Raw genomic sequence first — 21,937 nt, 5'->3', positions numbered from 1 at the left:
AGAAAGCATCAGATAGTAACTTAGAAAAGGCTAAAGAAACATAATCTAATCTGGAGGAAATAAAGAAGATGGAAGAAGATTTGAAGAAACTCCATAACAAAATGAAACTGCACAAAGTTAGAGCTGACTGGTTCTACAAAAGGAAAGTAGCAATCTCCTGTTACCAAACATATCGACCAGTGAAGCATATTATCGTAGGCAACTTTCATTTTATGTGCTCAATATACATGTTTTAGCAACCGGTATGTCGGTGTTTTACACTTACGATCTAACAATAGGAAAAAAGGGAGCAGGCGACTTAGTTTCAATGCTACATCATTTCATAACAACCTACCTAGATCGGTCTGTCTATAAACTCCACATTTTCTGTGATCGTGCAGTGGACAAAATAAAAACTTCCCCATGATTAGATTTCTCCACTATGTAGCAATAACATTGAATCACTTTGACCAAGTAGTTGTCACATTCCCAACAAGATAACATTCGTACATGGAGCGTGACAAAAACATGGGCCTAATCCAAACAATCTCCAGCAGAAACTCCAGATGACTGGTGGGAAGTAAGTGCTCGAGTGAAACCTTCTCCTTTTGAGGTAGTCGATTGTAAAACCAATATGTTCAAGTCCTGGGGTAACTTTCTAACACCGACGTATAAGAAAACATTTCCTGCTGCAACCTGGCCCATCTTGGAGCTTTGAATTACACCCAGATATCCATAGAGAGTCGAACACCGTGCCATACAATGGTCTCTTCAATTCCACCATTGTTACAGCTACAGGGCGTAAGAACGTGTTACACAGCCAACATGAAGTTGCGCAAACATATTCAGGACCAATTCCTTTGCCTGAAGAGAAGTACAAGGACCTTCAAATACTGAAGAAGTTTTGTTGAGATGACGCATAGGAGTATTTTAGTCGTCTACCTGTCGTAAAAGAGTCGACTAAGAACCAACCGAACGACAAAGATTGTGATGTTTGATAAAGTACTGTGGTAAGGGGTTTAAATTAAATCGATCATTACATAATAGGACAGAGAAATATTAAAATGTATATTACGTTTTATATGTGTATGGCCACATTTAGTTATAAAAATGTTTATTGTTTATTCTGTTTACCAATTATTTTAATTTTTGAAATCGAAAGCCAAACTTTTACAAATTGAACCATTTTTAGCAAGACATTGATAGAGACATTTCAATGTGAGCTATTATGTGCATATTTAAAGTAATTTGACACGTTAAATTCGTAATTGACTATAATGCTTTTATTTCAATTTGTGTTAATTTATTTTATTATTTTTTCTAAAACATTGTAACATATTCTCAAAACTATTTTTTAATATATTGTTATATATATTGTTATTATATATATATATATATATATATATATATATATATTGGAGAAATAATCAGTGTAATATCATGCATGTGCCCATTCTTTCAGGAGACTCCAGAAGAAAAACGCACATAGTCCTTGCACTAATGAACTAAAAATTTATTACTAGAGTACTTGTTAACTTAGAAACATCATATTGATGGATGAGATGCATATACATGTGACAATTTAGACACTTACATACAAAAATGATCTCCTTAGCATTCTGTGTACAAGTGTTCAAACTTAAAAATATCTCTCCTGTAAAATTTGCTTTTTGTGACAATGTTCATTTTTCCTGTGTACCCTTCACTTGGCTGAGCCGATACACGAAATTGTTCTCTTGCCTTTCTTTCTCCTTCAGTTTTTCTGTTAACTCATTGTCATACCAGATTGGGAATTTACGAGCATTGAAAGTATGGGCAGGCACACTACCTTTAATGATAGCATAATACACTTACTGACAGAGCAAATGCAACACCAAGAAGGAGTGGTCAGAACTTTATGCCAATTGCAGGGTAGACTGACGTCACTGAGGTATGCTCATGATGTGAAATGCGCCGCTGTGCTGCGCACGTAGCGAACGATAAATGGGACACGGCATTGGCGAATGGCCCACTTCGTACCGTGATTTCTCAGCCGACAGTCATTGTAGAACGTGTTGTCGTGTGCCACAGGACACGTGTATAGCTATGAATGCCAGGCCGCCGTCAACGGAGGCATTTCCAGCAAACAGACGACTTTACGAGGGGTATGGTGATCGGGCTGAGAAGGGCAGGTTGGTCGCTTCGTCAAATCGCAGCCAATACCCATAGGGATGTGTCCACGGTGCAGCACCTGTGGCGAAGATGGTTGGCACAGGGACGTGTGGCACGTGCGAGGGGTCCAGGCGCAGCCCAAGTGACGTCAGCACGCGAGGATCGGCGCATCCGCCGCCAAGCGGTGGCAGCCCCACACGCCACGTCAACCGCCATTCTTCAGCATGTGCAAGACACCCTGGCTGTTCCAATATCGACCAGAACAATTTCCCGTCGATTGGTTGTAGGAGGCCTGCACTCCCGGCGTCCGCTCAGAAGACTACCATTGACTCCACAGCATAGACTTGCACGCCTGGCATGGTGCCGGGCTAGAGCGACTTGGATGAGGGAATGGCGGAACGTCGTGTTCTCCGATGAGTCACGCTTCTGTTCTGTCAGTGATAGTCACCGCAGACGAGTGTGGCGTCGGCGTGGAGAAAGGTCAAATCCGGCAGTAACTGTGGAGCGCCCTACCGCTAGACAACGCGGCATCATGGTTTGGGGCGCTATTGCGTATGATTGCACGTCACCTCTAGTGCGTATTCAAGGCACGATAAATGCCCACCGCTACGTGCAGCATGTGCTGCGGCCGGTGGCAATCCCGTACCTTCAGGGGCTGCCCAATGCTCAGTTTCAGCAGGATAATGCCCGCCCACACACTGCTCGCATCTCCCAACAGGCTCTACGAAGTGTACAGATGCTTCCATGGCCAGCGTACTCTCCGGATCTCTCACCAATCGAACACGTGTGGGATCTCATTGGACGCCGTTTGCAAACTCTGCCCCAGCCTCGTAAGGACGACCAACTGTGGCAAATGGTTGACAGAGAATGGAGAACCATCCCTCAGGACACCATCCGCACTCTTATGGACTCTGTACCTCGACGTGTTTCTGCGTGCATCGCCGCTCGCGGTGGTCCTACATCCTACTGAGTCGATGCCGTGCGCATTGTGTAACCTGCATATCGGTTTGAAATAAACATCAATTATTCGTCCGTGCCGTCTCTGTTTTTTCCCCAACTTTCATCCCTTTCGAACCACTCCTTCTTGGTGTTGCATTCGCTCTGTCAGTCAGTGTACAAATCATAAAGGAGCCCTGCAGTAAAGAAACAACTTTTGCATGTGACTAAAATCAGTCTTATTCCATAAAAATACAGTCCTTCTGGGCGGCTTCAGCACTATTCTGTTAAGCAGACAGATGTTCAACTCCACTGCCTGGTGATCGGATTTCACAACCTTTTCTGTTCCTGTGCAATAGATATTTCCGCCCTGCGGTTCAGAAATGAAAACTAAGTCCAGAAAATTATTTTCCCCAGTCAGGAAGCAACATAACTGATGCAGATTGTTTTCATTGATAACATCCAATAAATATGAAACAGTTTCACTGTGTCTCCTAATACCTGGTTGTGCAATGCCGTTCTCATCTGGAAACCAAGGTAATTAACTAATATTGAAGTCCCCACACAGCAGAATACCGTCTTGGATATTAGCAGCAGCTGTAACTATTTAAAGTCTTACAAACGTTACTAACCCGATTCTTCATTTTGTCCAGTGGCAGGTAGCAATAAACAATAAACACTGCCTGGCCTGGAGAGACTGTTACTTTCACTACTGTGCATTCCCAGTTACCTGCTAAGTCTGTCCTTAGTACTGGGCTCAGCTTGGACCAGACGGCTACAAAGACACCGCCGCCTAATCCTTTATTATCATGCACTGCTTCTCTGTCCGGACGAAATATCTCAATTATTACATAGAATTTCACTGTCTCATATCTTATATTTTAGATCACTGACAGCAGCATTAATTTCCAAGAGAGCATTAGCAATACTCCTCGTGTTTTGGTAGAAGAAATTCAGCTAACCGGGTTTTGACGTGCCTGGATTTAATGATATATCACCAGCAAGAGCAAGTATTAGCATAGCGAGAACCCACTGGAACAGACACTATGGCTGAGTTAATTTAATTTTGTCGGGTGATATCGAGTGTGCCACCGGAAAACTTTAACATGCCAATGACATCATGGAGTGCCAAGATTTTTTACTGTCCTTCAAAAATAGACCACCTCAGCTGAGATCAAACCCAAGAACTTGGGATCATGAGTCTAACAAGCTACCAATGATCCACCAAGACAGCTAATATTTATGACTTAATGTTTGTTTATTTTCATTTTTTTTTCCTGCTATTTGCTTTAGATTGCACCGACACAGATAGGTCTAATGGCGACGATGGGAGAGGAAAGGCCTAGGAAAGGGAAGGAAGTGTCTGTGGCCTTAATTAAGGTACAGCCCCAGCATTTAAATGGTGTGAAAATGGGAAACCACGGAAAACCATCTTCAGGGCTGCCGACAGTGGGGTTCAAGCCCACTATCTCCCAGATGCAAGCTCACAGCTGCGCACTCCTAACCGCACGGCCAACTCGCCCGGTCTTAATGTTTTTAGTCAACTTTAATACCACAATACAAAAGATGAAGCGGGATCTCACTGCTACGCGACATTAAAAAAATCGTAAGTACCAATAGTAGCAACATTTTCATATTATGTTTTAAAAAGGGGGATCTTTGGATATCCTTGATAGTTTATAATAAATTGAGTACATTAAATAAGATTAGAGGATTATAAATTATACTTCACATCTTATTTTATGGTAGTCTTAAAGGATAAATATGTTAATAATCATAAACATGTACAGTAACTAACCTGCTGTTCCATAGAATCCTCTGGGTCCACAAGATCCAACACCATACTTCTCTACAGCTTCAACAACTCGTTCTTCAATCTCCTTGTCCCCTATCAGGTCTAGGAAATTCATAGTAGCAAGGTTCAGACACACCTGATAATCCACTGTGAGAAATTTCTCTGCCTGAAAAAAGAAGTATGTGAAAATATCATTAAAATTATAACAATATCAACACAACTTAGTTCAACTATTGGGACAGACATCCATGAATATTCCCCCACCCCAACACACACAAAATAAGTTTTACATCACCCCTGTGTGTCATTTAACTGGGTTGGTATCTCAGCCTGTCCTGTGCAGACCAGAAAGATGACCCTTATAATGTTTGTAAACATACAACTCCATGTAGCCAACCCACAGAAAGAACACCACACTTATATGGGAGACAGTATTTCGGTTGAAGTTATAGCACTAGTGTGGAAGCATTGCAGGTGTATTCTAATCAACAGTTGTCAACAACAATTTAATGATGATGATGATCATCATCATGATAATGCCTGTTGTTTAAAGGGGCCCAACAACTAAGTCATCAGCCGCTAGTGGCACGAGATGAACTGAAATGGAATGATAATTAATATTTACCCACTGACTAGAATTTAAAATCATCAGTGGATCTAATTCGCAACACCTTATTTACTTATAAAGTTATTTAAAATTAGATTAAAATGTATTAAAATAGAATAAGGCATTGTCTCTGAAACAAAATCATATATTTCACTGTTGGAAATTTCGAATACCTAAGGAGTAAATTAATCCAAAATACAAGGTTGGAGATGGAGATTAGCAAGAGGGTAAACAGGGCAATGAATTCCACCAGAGTGTAAGAAACCTTGTCTGGAATAAGGAAGCAGCCAGGAAGTATAGAGAGCTTATGTACAAAATGAATTATGCAGCTGAGACCTCGACAGTGACAAGAAGAGAAAAGAACAGAATTCAAGACAGTGAAAGAAAATGCATAAGAAGTACGATAGTAAAAACAAGTAAAGATAGATTTAGAAATGGGGAGAGAGAGACACACACACACTGATTCAATTAAAAAGGAGTGCAAGAAGAAGAAACCTGGAATGGGACAAAAAAAAAAAAACAGCAGAGGAATGGTGGAGGGACAGAGTAAGTGCCACAGATGTCCTCACCCAGCAGGAGCTGGATAAGGGAAAAGGAGAATGGTGGTGGTTTTTAAAGTCTTAAAAAACACATTAAAAATATACAAAGACAGACTAAATCACAGCCAGTACAATAAAAACATGTTAACAATAAAATAAGAAGCAAAAACAACAGAAAATTCATTTTTAAACACAAAAAACAAGTCACTATCCCTCAAACGGACGAGGTCTGCTGACTGCTCGTCACCTCACAAAATCAAGGAGATGGTACTTACGAGTTTTAAACTACGGCACAGATCGGCCAGGTCCGCACAAGCCGTAAGGACATGTACTGTACAGTCAAATGACAGCCGCAAGTACACACCGGTGGGACTTCTCCCTTCCTTAAGTAGGAGTGTGTTGCTATACTACGCCCGATCCGAAGATGCCGTAACACCACTGCTTCTCTCTGAGAAACCTGACGGGAAGTCTTCCATACCTTCGTAGTTCCTAAAATCATTCTAAACTTATTTAAAAGAGAGGTGGCTGGTCTCTCTCTAGCTCCCAATACATCACGAAATGTCTCAGCTGAGAACGAATATCACTAGCTGGAACCTTGCAAAGCATCGGGGCCATGAGAACGCCTCCTCGGCGGTCCTATCGGCTAACCCATTTCCAGCTAAAACCCACGTGGCTTCGAAGCCACAAGAATGTGATTATGGTGCAAGGTCTCCAGCACCCGGCCAGCAGGTCCTAGATCCACTGCACCAGAGGGTGCCTACGGAAACATGCATCAATAGATTGTAAAGAGCTCAATGTGTCGGGCAGATGACCTAGAAGTTAGGCCCCTTTAAACAACAAGCAGCATCATCAAGCTCAATGCGTCTGTACACAGCAGGAAGTGCCGGTGTTCACTGGACAGCGTGTACCGCAGAGCTTCAAGGATAGCATAGAACTCTGCTATGTACACAACTACAGGTTTCTGGAAGTGAAAAAGGAAATTGTAACACTTATGCGACTAATACTTCCTAAATTCTCTATTATTAAATTCAAATGAGCTTAAAATTGTTACATTTTAGTGAGGTTATGTTCTGAATCTTACCTGGAAACATTCTTCAACCCCCTAATTCTCGGCATTCCTGTGCTGCTACTTTGCCCAACATGCATCTCCACACATTCAAATCACTTAGCATTTGTGGATGCCTTGCCACACCCTCTTTCTCCATCCTGCTATTACGTCAAGCCCTTTCTGTGTGATTCACGACGTGATCTCTCTTGAAACTTTTCATAGCCCCTTCTTTCTGTATATAAACTCATCCCTCTGACTTCTCGACGGGGGAAAAGACTTACAGCACCGTCTTGGAAAATGCAGCACTGTCAGAGCTTTATTTATGGAGACAGCTGCATCTCACTTCCATGAGCTTTGTCATGTTTCCGTCGAGTTAAGGTGAGAGATATTTTCTATTTATGCATCTTTTCTAAGAGACTCTATTGATTTTTTATGTATCAGCTATCAGTGAACTTACTTTCTAAAACTACGAACTTTATGTACCTCATGGACTGCAAATTCTGCTGAGAATCTATCCCCGAGTGACTTTGGGGCGTGCTTTGGGTTCAGGAAATTACTTCTCCTATCTCCTTTTCCTTATTGTTCTATTTACCCTTATGGTGTATTCTTGGAAAATTTTGCATAAGCCCATGTGCTCAGGAAGGCCAATTTGTAAGACCCCTTTGGTTTCGTATATGCTCATAACTGAAAACTTAAGGACCAGCAGTTTTAAAAAATGTTATTGTTTATCATATCGTATCATATCTATGCAATGTGTATATTTTATTGTAAATATGGTATGTAACTAACACTACTATTACCAGCACAACATTCTTTCTGCTTTCAATACTGAGGTGCAAACTGTGTCAGGTTAGAAACAATTCTAGTCATCCTGTGGCTTGCCCACAACATTTATGCTATTAATGAAATATTTTGGCATGCTTATGTCATGTTGAACTAAATGTTCTAATTGCAAATCAAAGTTTTAATGGATTAGTTATTCTTCTGTAATACTGTTTCCTCATAACTTCAGTTAATGTTACATGTTTAGGGGGCTTGTTTCCTTTAGAGGTCCTATTTAGGCTATATTTTGATGGTCACCAATCAATGTAGCATCGTTATTCAAAGGGGAGAGTATTTCATGCAAGGATGGTTTTTCTAATCACATTATTGCTTAAAATTAATACCTGATAGGTCTTGATGTGGAATATTGCCTGCACTGTTACCAACCCTGGCATTATTTTTTTGACAACTTTCTAATTTGTTCAGAGTTCGTATTATATCCACTGGAAGGATCTTCTACTTAATGAAATTTTGAATATAACACGTAAGTATTAGAACATGCTGAAATCTATATGTCTACCCTCTGTGCACCTAATATTTTTGGTCACTAACTTCTAGCTAGGTACATTGGCCCAGTCCCGTTCATTTTAATAATAATAATAATAATAATAATAATGTTACTGGCTTTCGTCCTACCAACTACTTTCACAGTTTACAGAGATGCCAAGGTGCCAGAATTTAGCCCCGTAGGAGTTCTTAAACATGCCAGTAAATCTATTGACAGGTGGCTGACTTATTTCAGCACCTTTAAATACCACCGGACTGAGCCAGGATGGAACCTGCCTTGTTGGAGCCCGAAGGCGCACGCCTCAACTGTCTGGGCCAATCAGCCCGGCCCTGGTCATTTTAGTCTATGACCTGTTTATATTTCATTTCGCTCTGAGTTCCAATTAAGATTGCTCAGGGACTTGTGTCAATATCTTATTTAACTTGTGTTGTTTAATCATCAGCACCTTGCGAGCCTTCCCCAAATTTGGCCTGACTTTGAATACTTTGCTTCATTTCTTACCCGAGCATTAACGTTCTATTACACATGTGTTCTGTTATTTATATTATATATACATAACCTATTTAAAGACACACACAAACACCCCACACCCGCCCCTACAAAATACAAAAAATGCACCTTCATTGAACATCTCTTTTAACCCGCACATCCACACTCACCGTCGACAAATGTCGAAATGGAAAATCTCTGGAGAAACGTGTTTTAAAAAAACAAAATTATCACAACCCATTCTTTTAGGTTACACGAATAATTGGCCTAACGAAATATATAATAATATTCCACAGAAAAAAAAAATGAATTGGGCAGATACGGGTTAAGATTCATGGCCAGCAGGTGGGCAATTGAATAGGCCTACTTAACTTAAATTTAAATTTTCTCCTGAACAAGGTTAGAGGATTCACTGCATTTGGAAGTGCAGTTTGTTACAGATCTCAATTCTGAGAAGAAAATAAAACTGTACTAGAAACTACTGAAACAACTTCAGTCTCCATCTAAAATGCACGTGACTCCACTGTATTTTCAAAGATTTCTAGTGTATATTATTGAATCATTTTAGTCAGAATATTTCTAATACAAGAGAATATCCTCAACTTCACAGGATATGATCAGGCAATACTTAGATGAGACTAGTGACAGCTCTAATGTCATGGATGAGGAAGTCCCACTGAAGACATTCTTTATTTATTTTACATCTTCTCAAATCATGCCTCTGCTGGAAAGACCTAGTGTTTACAGTGCACTATGTCTTCTGGTGTGGGCCAGAAGAAATTTGTTATTTTCATTAACCCGCCTCAGTCTTATCCTTGGCTTTGACAATATGAAAGTGACCGAGGTATGAGCGACATTAGTAATGTAATTTCTTATGCAGCCAGTCCCTGTTATGAATGGTGTGAAAATGTTGCTCATAGGGTCAGTTTGTGCATGCATTTCAGTTGGTTTGGCAGACTGATATGAAACAACAACTTCTGGCTCAGTGAAGAAAGCAACAGGAAACTACCTCACTCCTCATTTCCCTACTACGCTTTTTCAGTGACGTCTAGGCCGTGTTGAGGATTAAACCAGCCTTCGGGCTGAATAATGAATACATACATCTTCTCAAACCTCCCATGTGAACCATGTGACCTTGCTGTAGTAGGGATGCATGTGCATCCCAATGAAACAGACAACTGAGTCGTAGGTGCAAACATATCGGATGTGCATTTGTTAAGAGGCCAGACCAACGAATGGTTCATCGATACAGGGGAAGCAGCCTTTTGGAAGTTGCAAGGGTTGCAGTCTGGATAACTGACTGACATAGCACTGCAACAATATCTAACATGGTTAAGCTATGTTGATACAGCTACATGGCTGAAAGTAACGGGAAACTACAGGCATAACTAACTCCCGAGAATATGCAGCTCCCACTGTTTGTATGAATGATGTACTGATGACCGCTTCCTCCCGGGTAATACATTCTGGGGAAAAATAGTACCCCATTCGGATCTCCAAGTGGGAGTACACAAAAGGCGCAATCATCAGGAGGATGAACACAGACATTCTGCGAGTCAGAGCGTGGAATGATAGAAGTTAGAAATGCTGGGTTAGGTTAAAAATTGAGACTAACATTACATGTAGTAGGTATAAGTGAAGTACGTTACCAAGAAGAGCAGAACTTTTGGTCAGGTGACTACAGAATTATCAACATAAAATCAAAGAGGGGAAATGCAGCAGTTGGTTTTATAATGAATACGAAAATAGGGCAGTGGGTAAACAACTAGGACCAGCATAGTGAATGGATTATTGTTGTGAAGACAGACACCAAGCCAATGCCCAACACAATAGTGCAGGTCTCAATGCCAACTAGTTCACCAGATGATGAAATCAAAAGAGAAGGGATAAAAGACTTAATAAAATATGCAAAACGAGACAATAATCTAATTGTGATTGGAATGCAGCAGTAGGCCTGGGAAGGGAAAGCAATTAGGTAAGAGAATTTGGACTGGGACAAAGGAATGAAAAAGGAAGTCAGCTGGTAGAATTCTGTAATGATCATAATGTAGTCCTCACTTATATTTGGTTTAAACCCCACAAGCCACGGCTGTAGAAGTGGACAAGAGCAGGAGACACAGGAAGGCATCAAATAGACTTCATTACGATTAAGCAGGTATTCAGAAACCAGGTGCTGAGTTGCAAAACCTTCCCAGAAGCAGACGTGACTCTGACTACAACTTGGTGGTCATTAAATGCCATCCCAAGTTGAAGAAACGGAGAGAAAGGGAGAAGTGCAAAAAGACCAGATCTAGATAAGTCGACAGAAAAGAGTGCGAGGGATTGTTTCAAGGAACATGTTGGACTGGGACTAAACGAAAAGGGTGAATGAAACAAAATAGAAGAAAAGTGGACAGTAGTGAAGAATGAGATCTGTAGGGCTGCTCAAAAAAGGCAAGACAGAGTAAGAATCAGTGGATATTTCAGACCTGATTGATGAATGGTGTTAACACAAGAATGCAAAACAGTAATACATGCAATCAAAGAATGAAGTAGATAGGAAGTACAGCAGGACAGCTAAGGAAGAATGGCTGAAAGAGAAGTGGAAAGATGAGATTTTTTTTATAAGTTGCTTTACGTCGCACCGACACAGATACGTCTTATGGCAACGATGGCATAGGAAAGTGCTAGGACTGGGAAGGAAGCGGCCGTGGCCTTAATTAAGATACAGCCCCAGCATCTGCCTGGTGTAAAAATGGGAAACCACGGAAAAAAATCTTCAGGGCTGCCGGCAGTGGGGTTCGAACCCACTATCTCCTGGACGCAAGCTAACAGCTGCGCACTCCTAACTGCATGGCCAACTCACCTGGTAGGACATAAAATGCAAACTAGCACAAGTAAGAAACGCCTTTCTTAAGAAAAGAAATTTGCTCAGTTTGAAAATTATTATATGAATTAGAATGATGTTTTTGAAGAACATGGCATTGTATTAAAGTGAAACATGGACAATAACTAGCCCAGAAAGAAAGAGAATAGAAACTCTTGTAATGTGGTGTTACAGAAGAATGCTGAAGGGGAGAGGTTTATTGTTTCTAACGGCACTAAAGCTACTGTGAATATGGTGGTAGATGAAACTAGTGATAATGAAGATGATGATAATGTCTCTGGGAAACCATGGAATTTTTTTTGGAAATTTCTCACAATGAACCCAACACCATACCTCAACCTCATGTCTCTTTCATGGAACTTCTTGGACCTAAACATGAACCTCCGTCTGATTATCCACACATATCATACTTCAATTTGCTTTTCACTCTCCCTCTCCTAAACCTTATAGTCACATATAGGCCTATGTCATTACTTAAATGCCGGTCCCCATGGGCCAAATGTAGCGTGCCTGCCTCTCACCCGGAGGTCTTGGGTTCGATTCCCGGCCAGGTCAAGAATCTTTACCTGGGCCTGAGGGTTGGTTCGAGGTCCAATCAACCTAAATGACCCTAAGTAAGTGCAATTGAGGAGATATATGATGGTGAGAGGGGGACCCCGGTCTACAAAACCAAGAATAATGACCGAGAGGATTCGTCTCACTGACCATGTATCACTTGTAAACTGCAGGTCTTTGAACTGAACAGCGGTCGCTTGGTAGCCCAAAGCAAATCAGGGCTTTAGCGAAATAGATTTTTAAATTACATATATTCTGTTGTATTGTAAAATTATGTTTCAAATAGATACTAGAACTGAAAACGAGAAAAAGCTTTCGCGGAAAAAACTATAATATCAACTGTTATATTTTAATAATTCTGAATTATTTCTTATAATATGTTAACCGCACGTAGCAAATTTCTTGTCAGTATTTGCCATACGTCAAAACATATACGCGAATCTTATAGGCGAGTAAAATTGTCTTCTTTTTACTAGTGTCATATGTTTGGATTTTAATTTTTTGTGTTTTTATTTTTCTCGTTCAAATTAATTTTTCTAGAGAATTGTATTTAGAAATACATTATACATCATAACGCATATTCTTTTGTACCGTAAATGAGTTTTTCAAAGTAGATATTGAGAGAGAAAAAGCGAAAATGTTTTTCTCTTCCTAAAAATAAACGTTATCGACAACTATAATATCAACAATCAAATGCTTCTGATTCTTTATATCACTAAATCATTTGCTTATTCTATGTTATCGATACGTAGATTAATTTCTTGTCGGAATATGCCATACACTGCTAGATATACGCGAATATTGAAATACATGCATTTCCACTAAAAATGGCCTGGCACTTTAAAACAGTACTAGAGTGGAGGCGAGGCTCTGGCCCCTTCGAGCTGATGGTAAGGGGCCGACCAGATCGGCTCCTGGCACCAAAAGGGTTAAAGGAAAGAGATGAATATTGTTACTTTGGCAGTAAAATAACTAATGATGGTACAAGGAGGTCATAAAATGCAGACTAGCACAAGCAAGAAAAGTCTTTCTTAAGAAAAGAAATTTACTCACTTTAAACTGGATCTGATTCTGATACTAAATTAAATTGGTGAGAGGAGAACTGTTTGGTGAAATATTACCTGAAATATGAAATACGAAAAGATAGAATGAGGGGTCACATCTTAAGACATCCAGGACTTGTTCAGCTGGTGTTTGAGAGAGGAGTATAGGTGGTGAGAACAGCAGATGTAGACCAAGGTATGAATATGACAAACAGATTAGAGAAGATATAGGATGGATTAGTTATGTAGAAATGAAAATTTTAGTACAGGATGGGATGACATGTAGAGTTGCATCAAACCAGTCTTATCTTATCAATCAGAATTCGAGGGCAAAATCTTACTGAAACTGGTCTTGAAAGTATTACTCACATCTCTCAGAATTTCATGCAGGCCATTTCTATAATATTGCACTAAATCTTCATGTCCATAACCACCTGCAATATTTGCAAAAATATATAATGTGGATATGTTCCACATTTGGTACTTATTTAACTCGGACATATTTGCAAAAAAAAAAAAAAATGTGAATACAGCTTGACGAGTTCAAACCTGTCCCTTGCCTTTGTTTGAGCAAATGCAGGGTCTTCTAGAAATCCATCCCTGCTGAAATAGCTGTTCAGGGTGTGTTTCAGCATGATTCACAGAAATATTAGAAGCCCCAAGAAAACAAATTTCCTCCCCTGTCACTAGTTCCCACTTCCACGCACGCCACCTTGGTTTCAATGGCATGCTAGATATACATTATGCTGCATACCTATTTGTCCTTCAAATAGTTGAGTCAGTCACTTTGATGCCAAAAAAAAAAAAAAAACACCACACACAATAGAAAAGCATCCAAAACAGACTCTAAATGCCTTTTGGGAACTGGCACACTCGTGAGGGTGATCTTTCAAGTGCTTGTGAAAAATCTCTCTCTCGCCACAACCAGTGAACAACGAACCAAGTTATTACAGCTGAAGGTATTTCTTCTTCATCTGCAGTCTGCCACTTCTGCAGTAACCTCTTGCTTTGCATAGTCATTTTCATGTCATTATTGAAAATATTGCTTTCCAATACATCACTTCCACTACTGTCATCTATCAGTGGAACAATCACCGAGCAAGTTGGACGTGCGGTTAAGGGCACGCAACTGCGAACTTACATTCGGGAGATAGTGGGCTCGAACCCCACTGTCGGCAACTCCGAGTATGGTTTTCCATGGTTTCCCATTTTCACATCAGGCAAAAGCTGGTACCTTGATTAAGGCCATGGCCGCTTCCTTCCCACGCTTTTCTCAGGGTCACCATAAAACCTAGCTCTGTCGGTGCAACGTAAAGCAAAAAAAAGAATAATCTCTCCGCCCGTAAGAGAATGTGACAGCCCAGCCATTCTTCTGCAAATGAGTAGCCTCTAACCTGCAAATCAAAAAATACTTGCGAAGTACAGTACTTCCTCTAGGTACTTCCCCTTTATAAGAGGCAAGAATTTTGAAGTTCAATATAGTTCACACGGCATTCTCGAGATGGCAGGAAAGAACATAGTATCTCCTAAAGCAACTTCCTTGAAGCTCAACAGAGAGTATTTCATGTTATATCCCTATTCAATATGAGTCAATAACATATATCAATCAGCTTTCGTACAATTTTGTAAGAAGTTCAACCGTCAATACGGATCTAAGAGGAGATTCATAGTCTGTAATATAACGATCAATTGGTATTAGTTCCAATTATGAAAGATAGACCATAGGAAAGTACATTATTTCTTGATTCATGAGGTGAAAAAAGATCCCAGAAACAGCAGAGAGAGAGAGAGAGAGTGTGTTCGCGTGCGTGCGTGTGTGTGTGTGTAATAGGTGTTATAACTTCTGCCTGTACCGGCCGTTCATAGAATGTTGAACCGGCTAAGCGAGTATAGGCCACCAGATATACAATGAAACTCAAACCGGCTTGAGTAGTTAAAAGTCGTAAATACCTTTTTCAAGGAAAAACCCAAGTAGTAGACGCACATGGCTAGCTCCAAACGGGAAAACAAGAAATGAAAGACTTCATACTGACATACAAGCTAGAGGGCATTCGGGATATCCAGGTGATTAAAAAAAAAAAAAAAAAAAAAAAGACACTGACCACTGAAAACGTTTATTCCAAAGAAAGGTCAAAGGGACAACACCAAATGGATCAACCAAAACCACTATAAAAAAGGAATTGAAGAACCTGTAAGGACTAGATCAACAAGAGGAACTGAACCCACAGAACCTACATAACAAACAGTGATTGAAGAAAGAATAGGGAACATGCATGATCCGGGGTTTTAATTAAAAATATGCTAATCTGATTCAAAATTTCATGCAGAATTCAAAAATGTTAATCAGAATGTACAAATAATAACTCCAAACATGATAAAAATCTAAATCAATGCATGAAACTGTCACGTGACGCAAGTACGCAATCTCATTGGTCTGACGTCATCGTACAGGTTGACTGAATTAGCAGACGAAATAACACATAGTGTGCTGTGAGAAGCAGGATACACGTCGCGTATTCTACTTTATGTTAGTGTCGGGTATAGTTAAATTCGAGGTCTATACATTGGATAATAATCTGATTGGTATATTTTCGACTTAAAATGAAACCTGCGCAGACAGTGAGGCAGAAAACTTATAAATGGTGTAGAGTTCCGATGTGCAATAGTACATCGCATACCATCCCAAACAAATTGTTTATAAATGTTCCAAAGACGCTAAAACTAGGGAGAAATGGATTTTGGCGAGCCGGAGAAATGCTGGTGATATACTGGAAAAGTCTACAGTTTATTTTTTTGAAGATTTTAACGTAAAATGAATTTGTTTGAATTTTCAATCACTTTTCCATGTCAGCTGTTCTAGTGGTAAAACTTTAAATTTTAATGCATGATGCTTTATTTAAATGCTTCAATTTCATCTTGGAATATGAAAGTAATAAACAGTGCATTAATTAATGCTGATTATTAAAGTATTCCCCAAACCTACCCTTTTTTGGGGGGGGGGGGTGATCCATGTCAAGATAATAAATCAAAGGGGTTATGAACCATTTTGACAGCTCTAATTCTACCAATTTATCTTGGCATGCGACAGTTATTAATGTCTTTATTGAAGAGCTTAATTTGTAAAGAAATTTAGACTATATCTAAATACTCTATAATATAACAAAAAATAGACGGGTACATCATGAAAGGAAACAACGTGAATTTAACAAATGTAAAACTCTACACAAAACCAATGCTTATCTGTTGGGGTCTTATAAGTTAACAATGCTAAATTATAATTATCACAATATTAATGAAATAAATAACATAATTGTACACAGGTGAAAATAGTGATGTTGGTGTTTGAAATATTATCCAACTTAGCCTAAGTTTTAGGTTATACAAGCCAAGTCAATAAACCGAAGGGTAAAAATACTGGGCGAGTTGGCCGTGAGGTTAGGAACGCGCAGCTGTGAGCTCGCATCCAGGAGGTAGTGGGTTTCGAACCCCACTGCCGGCAGCCCTGAAGATGGTTTTCCGTGGTTTCCCATTTTCACACCAGGCAAATGCTGAGGCTGTACCTAAGGCCACGGCCGCTTCGTTCCCGTTCCCAGGCCTTTCCTGTCCCATCGTCGCCATAAGACCTATATGTGACGGTGTGACGTAATGCAAAAAAAAAAAGTAAAAGTCACAGCACGCAAAGACATTCCTGTATTGAACAACTAAAATGTCATCAGGACACTTTTCTCGCATGATATGCTCAGCTTGTTAAAAGCCAAATGTAATTAATGTTATTGACTTTACGCCCCGCTAACTACTTCTACGGTTTTCGGAGATGCCGATGTGCAGGAATTTAGTCCTGCAGGAGTTCTTTTACAAGCCAGTAAATCTACCGACATGAGGCTGACGTATTTGAGCACCTTCAACTACCACCGGACTGAACCAGGATCGAACCTGCCAAGTTGGGGTCAGAAGGCCAGCACCTCAACCGTCTGAACCACTCAGCCTGACTTGTGAAAACTAGATCAAAAATCAGATCAAAAATTAGATGGATGGCTTTTCCGGCGTTTGCTCTATTAACCAGCGTTTCGTCTTAGGTCTGACACTAGACTCTTCAGAGTGGGATGTGTCAGGCCCTACCCACTGACGCTGGGGTGTATTGGTGGAAAAGAATCTAATTTCCTTCATGGGAACTTAGAATTTCCATTTGGAATTGCCAGGCGGGCATTAATTCCATTGTGGAGTTTTATCTCCCGTATGCAGTTATCAGACTGTGCTTCATAAATAAGCTTCTGATAAGTTCACCTGCATACACCCCAGCGTCAGTGGGTAGGGTCTGACACATCCCACTCTGAAGAGTCTAGTGTCAGACCTAAGACGAAACGCTGGTTAATAGAGCAAACGCCGGAAAAGCCATCCATCTAATTTTTGATCTGATTTTTGATATGCTCTATTGGTGGAAAAGAATCTAATTTCCTTCATGGGAACTTAGAATTTCCATTGTGAAAACTAGACGAAGCCATATTTATCTTTATCATGTTTAACTTTTTCCCTCCACAAAGATATTTAATGTTTCTCTTTCATGGGCCCTGGAAGTGGGTAGGCCAGCTGTCCCAACCATAAATATATATTATGGGGGGGAATGATAGATTATAGCCCTATAGTACTATGATCTTTCTTTCCTTCTTTCTTTCTTAATCAGTTTATCCTTCAGGGTTGGTTTTCTCTCGGACTCAACGAGGGATTTCACCTCTACCGCTTCAAGGGCAGTGTCCTGGAACGTGAGACTTTGGGTATGGTGGTGAAACTGGTGAGGAGGGCCATTACCTCGCCCAGGCGGCCTCACCTGCTATGCTCAACAGGGGCCTTGTTGGAGGATGGGAGGATTGGAAGGGATAGACAAGGAAGAGGGAAGGAAACGGCCGTGGCCTTAGGTGCCTGGAGAAGTGGGAGAATACGAAAAACCACTTCGAGGATGGCTGAGGTGGGATTCGAAACCCCTCTACTCAATTGACCTCCCGAGGCTGAGTAGACCCCATTCCAGCCCTCATACTATTTGTTTTCAACTTTCATGGCAGAGCCGGAAATCGAAACCGGGCCTCCAGGGATGGCAGCTAATCACATTAACCACTACACCACAGAGGCGGACTAGCACTATAATGCTACCTATATGTTTATGTTAGTGCTGAAATCCGATTTCTTACTTTACTAATGTTGAAAGCCCGAAAATGTAATGTTATTCTTTAATATGGGAATCAGTCTAGAAGGAAATGTTGAAAGTGATGTGATATCTATCCAGGTTCGTTGTAATCCTAATACTATGGGTTACAGTACATTGCACGTACGTAAAAGACGCCACTTAAGAACTTGCTTTTTATCCGCGAATTTCTGCGGCCACAAGAGTCACTATTTTTCAAGAATGATGACATTTGCACATGGTAGATTGTCTGACTGTGCTGTTTTGAACCTTTCTTCTGTCATTTCGAAGTTATTCGCGATCATGAATAATAAACAATCGGCTTTTAGTAACGGCTGATGCACAACGGCTGGTAGAGCTGCGTGCGGTACTGGATCGTGACGTCACAGCGCGCCGCTTACGTCAGAGGCCGTTTCACTCGCCTTGCGGAAAGGCACTATTAAATATTTTTTTAATGGTAGAAAACAAGGCAACTTACCACAATGTAATACGTTTACGTACTATTTCATTGGTGTACTTTTCAAAAAAAATATTTTTGAAAATTATGCATGTTCCCTATTGAGACTGGAAGCAGAAGTCAACTACAGTATCAGAAAATGTCTAAATATGTATGTCTAAATATGTAAAGTAGAACAAACGTACAGAAAGAGAAATTTGGAAGGAAATCAGGGAGCACAAACATTTGATATGGTCAAGAAAGTTATGGAAAGACAGACACTCGATATTAAGGAGTGAAGTACATAAATGGAAAGCGATTAGCCTCTACGAGAAACTGTACTCCAGCACCATTGAGAAGTAAAATGTTATCCAAAAGTATGAAATTCCAGGGGACAACTCAGAAGAAAAGTTACCGCCCATCCTCCCCAGCAAGGTGAGGGCAGCAATAAATGAAGCAAAAAAAAAAAAAAAAGTGCACAGCGGACAATGGTATATTCAACAAGTACTTAAAATGGGAAGGCAAGGAACTCATACTATACATCACGAGACTGTTCAAAGTAATACTCGAATCCAAAGAAATACGTAAGGCATTTACAACAAAGCACAATAATCCAACTCCATAAAAAGAGGAGCAAAGGACGACATCAACTACTACAGACTGATAAGTCTGCGGCCAAGTCTATATAAACAGTTCATAAAAATCTTAACTAAGAGAATGTAAAAGGCGCTCGAGGAGAATGAACCTACGGAACAAGCAGGTTTTTGATCAGGATTCAGAATGGTGGACGATCTCCAAAAATAAACCAATTCATCAAAAAAACTGCAGGAATTCAACCTCAAGGCATATATATAGTATTTGTAGACTATAACAAAGCTTTCGACTGAGTGGAACACAAGTATGTGCTACAAGCTCTAGAGAACCAAAGCATTCAGAAAAGATGTATCAGGCTTTCAGCAGCCAGGAAAAAATAAGGACAGAGGTGCGCAACAGACTTCAGCAGCTGGCACAATTCCTATCCTCACTGCTAGATCGGGGGCTTCATTCATACCATTCCTGACCCGGTTGAATGACTGGAAACAGGCTATGGATTTCAACTTTCATTTCATAGAGGGAAGGAGCGTTCAGCTAGTGGTGGGGACGGTGTGAGTAGAACTGTAGAGTAACTCGGTTCTTGAGGTTACGTGACGTCACAGCGGAGCACCGATTCAACTCAAATACTCCGTATAGAGCTGCGGGTGCTTCAGTAAACCTTCCAGCCAAGCTACACTCGCAACACCACTGTGCTGTTGTTCCGACACCAGGCTGAGACGCCTGTTCTATTTGTAAGTTTCCTTATACATATATCATTGTTTAAAGTTGTTACACTATATTTTCTAATCGATATTTGTAATAAGAAAGGTGCAATAATGCCACGAAAGTCCTCCCAAGCATGGCAGTATTTTACTAGCAGTCCAGGTAGAAAATCTGCTACTTGTAAAATTTGCAATCAAATCTATTGTACAGGTGGAGGAACATCAAATTTATGGTATCGCATAAAACGGGCGCATAAGGACAGGATACAAGATACAGTTACACACTGTGAAAGTAATTCCATTCCTATTTATGGAAGAGACCATGCAGAAAAAATAAGTTGGATAGGAGTTTGGCTACCTTCGCATGCGAAGATATGCAGTCACTGAGCGTTGTATAGGACAGAGGATTCAAGAAGTTCATCGGAGAATTAAATCCAGGTTACAACCTTCCATCCTGCTGCACTCTTTCACATGTAAACACTAACACTACGTAAAGAATTCAAAATTTGTTTCTGTTTTTACACATGTTATTTGTTTTCAGGTGTTAATTCCTCAACTGTACAAAGAGGTTATGACCAATGTGAAGGCAGTACTCAACCTAGCAAAACATGTTGCTCTCACTACTGCCTGCTGGACATCCAAGTGCCAAGATGCCTACATTACAGTTACAGGACATTTTGTGTCAAATGGGGCATTAAAATATGCTTGTCTGGAGTCAGCACAACTGAAAGGATGTCAGACGGCAGATAATATTGCCGATCGTCTATCTAAAATCATGTCAATGGGGGTTAACAGGAAAAGTGCCGGACATAACCACCGACAATGCAGCAAACATGGTTGCTGCGATAAAAAAGCTAAATCTACGGCATGTGCCCTGTTTGGCGCATGCATTACATTTGGTGGTTAACGACGGGATCAGAAGTACTCCTCCCCTTGAAGATATCTTGAATCTTTGCTCCAGAATTGTCACATTTTTTTAAGCACAGCAACACGGCATATGAACAGCTTAAGACCTTGCAACATGCGGCAGGCGTCCAAGAACTGCGATTGATTCAACAGTGTCTTACAAGATCGAACAGAAATTTCAGTATGATAAGTAGACTGCTGGAAGTTAAGGAGCAACGTATTCTTGTTCATTGTGAAGTACTGAATGCACCTCAAGCCCTGAAAGCCGGAGAATGGCAAATCATGAAGGAAGTAACATCGAACCTGCACACTTTGAAAAGTATAACTTCTGTTCTGTCAGCAACTCAGTAACTTCCTCCCAAATAATTCCATTGGGTCACGGACTATTTCTTCAGGTCTCAGAGAGGAAGCCGCACACTGAAGTGGCATATGTATAGACAAGAAAGGGTTCCACCTTATCAATACAGTTTTTTATTGTAAGAATTAGCTTACAGGACCGGTTTCGACTTTAAACAGTCATCATCAGCTGAACATGAATACCTTTACATATGTGTCAAGCATTAGTTGGTATTGCCCTTTCTAATGGGAGATGTCGTAGGAAAGCATCTTGTCTGAGTGTTCAAATTGGGCATATTAAGCGTAAAATGATTATATATTATAATTTTAGCATTCAGGTACTTGAGTATAAAGCTACCTTCTTCAGGACTAGAATTTGTCTATGAAAGCTAATCTAAGCTTAAATCTAAGTTACAAATACATTAAACACATTAAAATACACAGTATATG

At 40.3% G+C, this 21,937-nt stretch overlaps 1 protein-coding gene across 1 annotated transcript in view; it reads right to left on the bottom strand.

Annotated features, from left to right (window-relative positions):
* The window catches only part of Spt-I (serine palmitoyltransferase subunit I), a 398,639-nt gene that overhangs the window by 247,963 nt on the left and 128,739 nt on the right, over nt 1–21,937 (bottom strand). Inside the window, exon 4 of the mRNA XM_067141884.2 lies at nt 4,865–5,027. Within this exon, the coding sequence (XP_066997985.2) occupies nt 4,865–5,027 (163 nt within the window). The remainder of the gene's footprint in view (nt 1–4,864; nt 5,028–21,937) is intronic.

This window comes from Anabrus simplex, chromosome 2 (genome assembly GCF_040414725.1).
Source record: "Anabrus simplex isolate iqAnaSimp1 chromosome 2, ASM4041472v1, whole genome shotgun sequence".
Lineage (NCBI taxonomy): Eukaryota > Metazoa > Arthropoda > Insecta > Orthoptera > Tettigoniidae > Anabrus > Anabrus simplex.
This window is presented reverse-complemented; position numbering and strand designations above follow the sequence as displayed.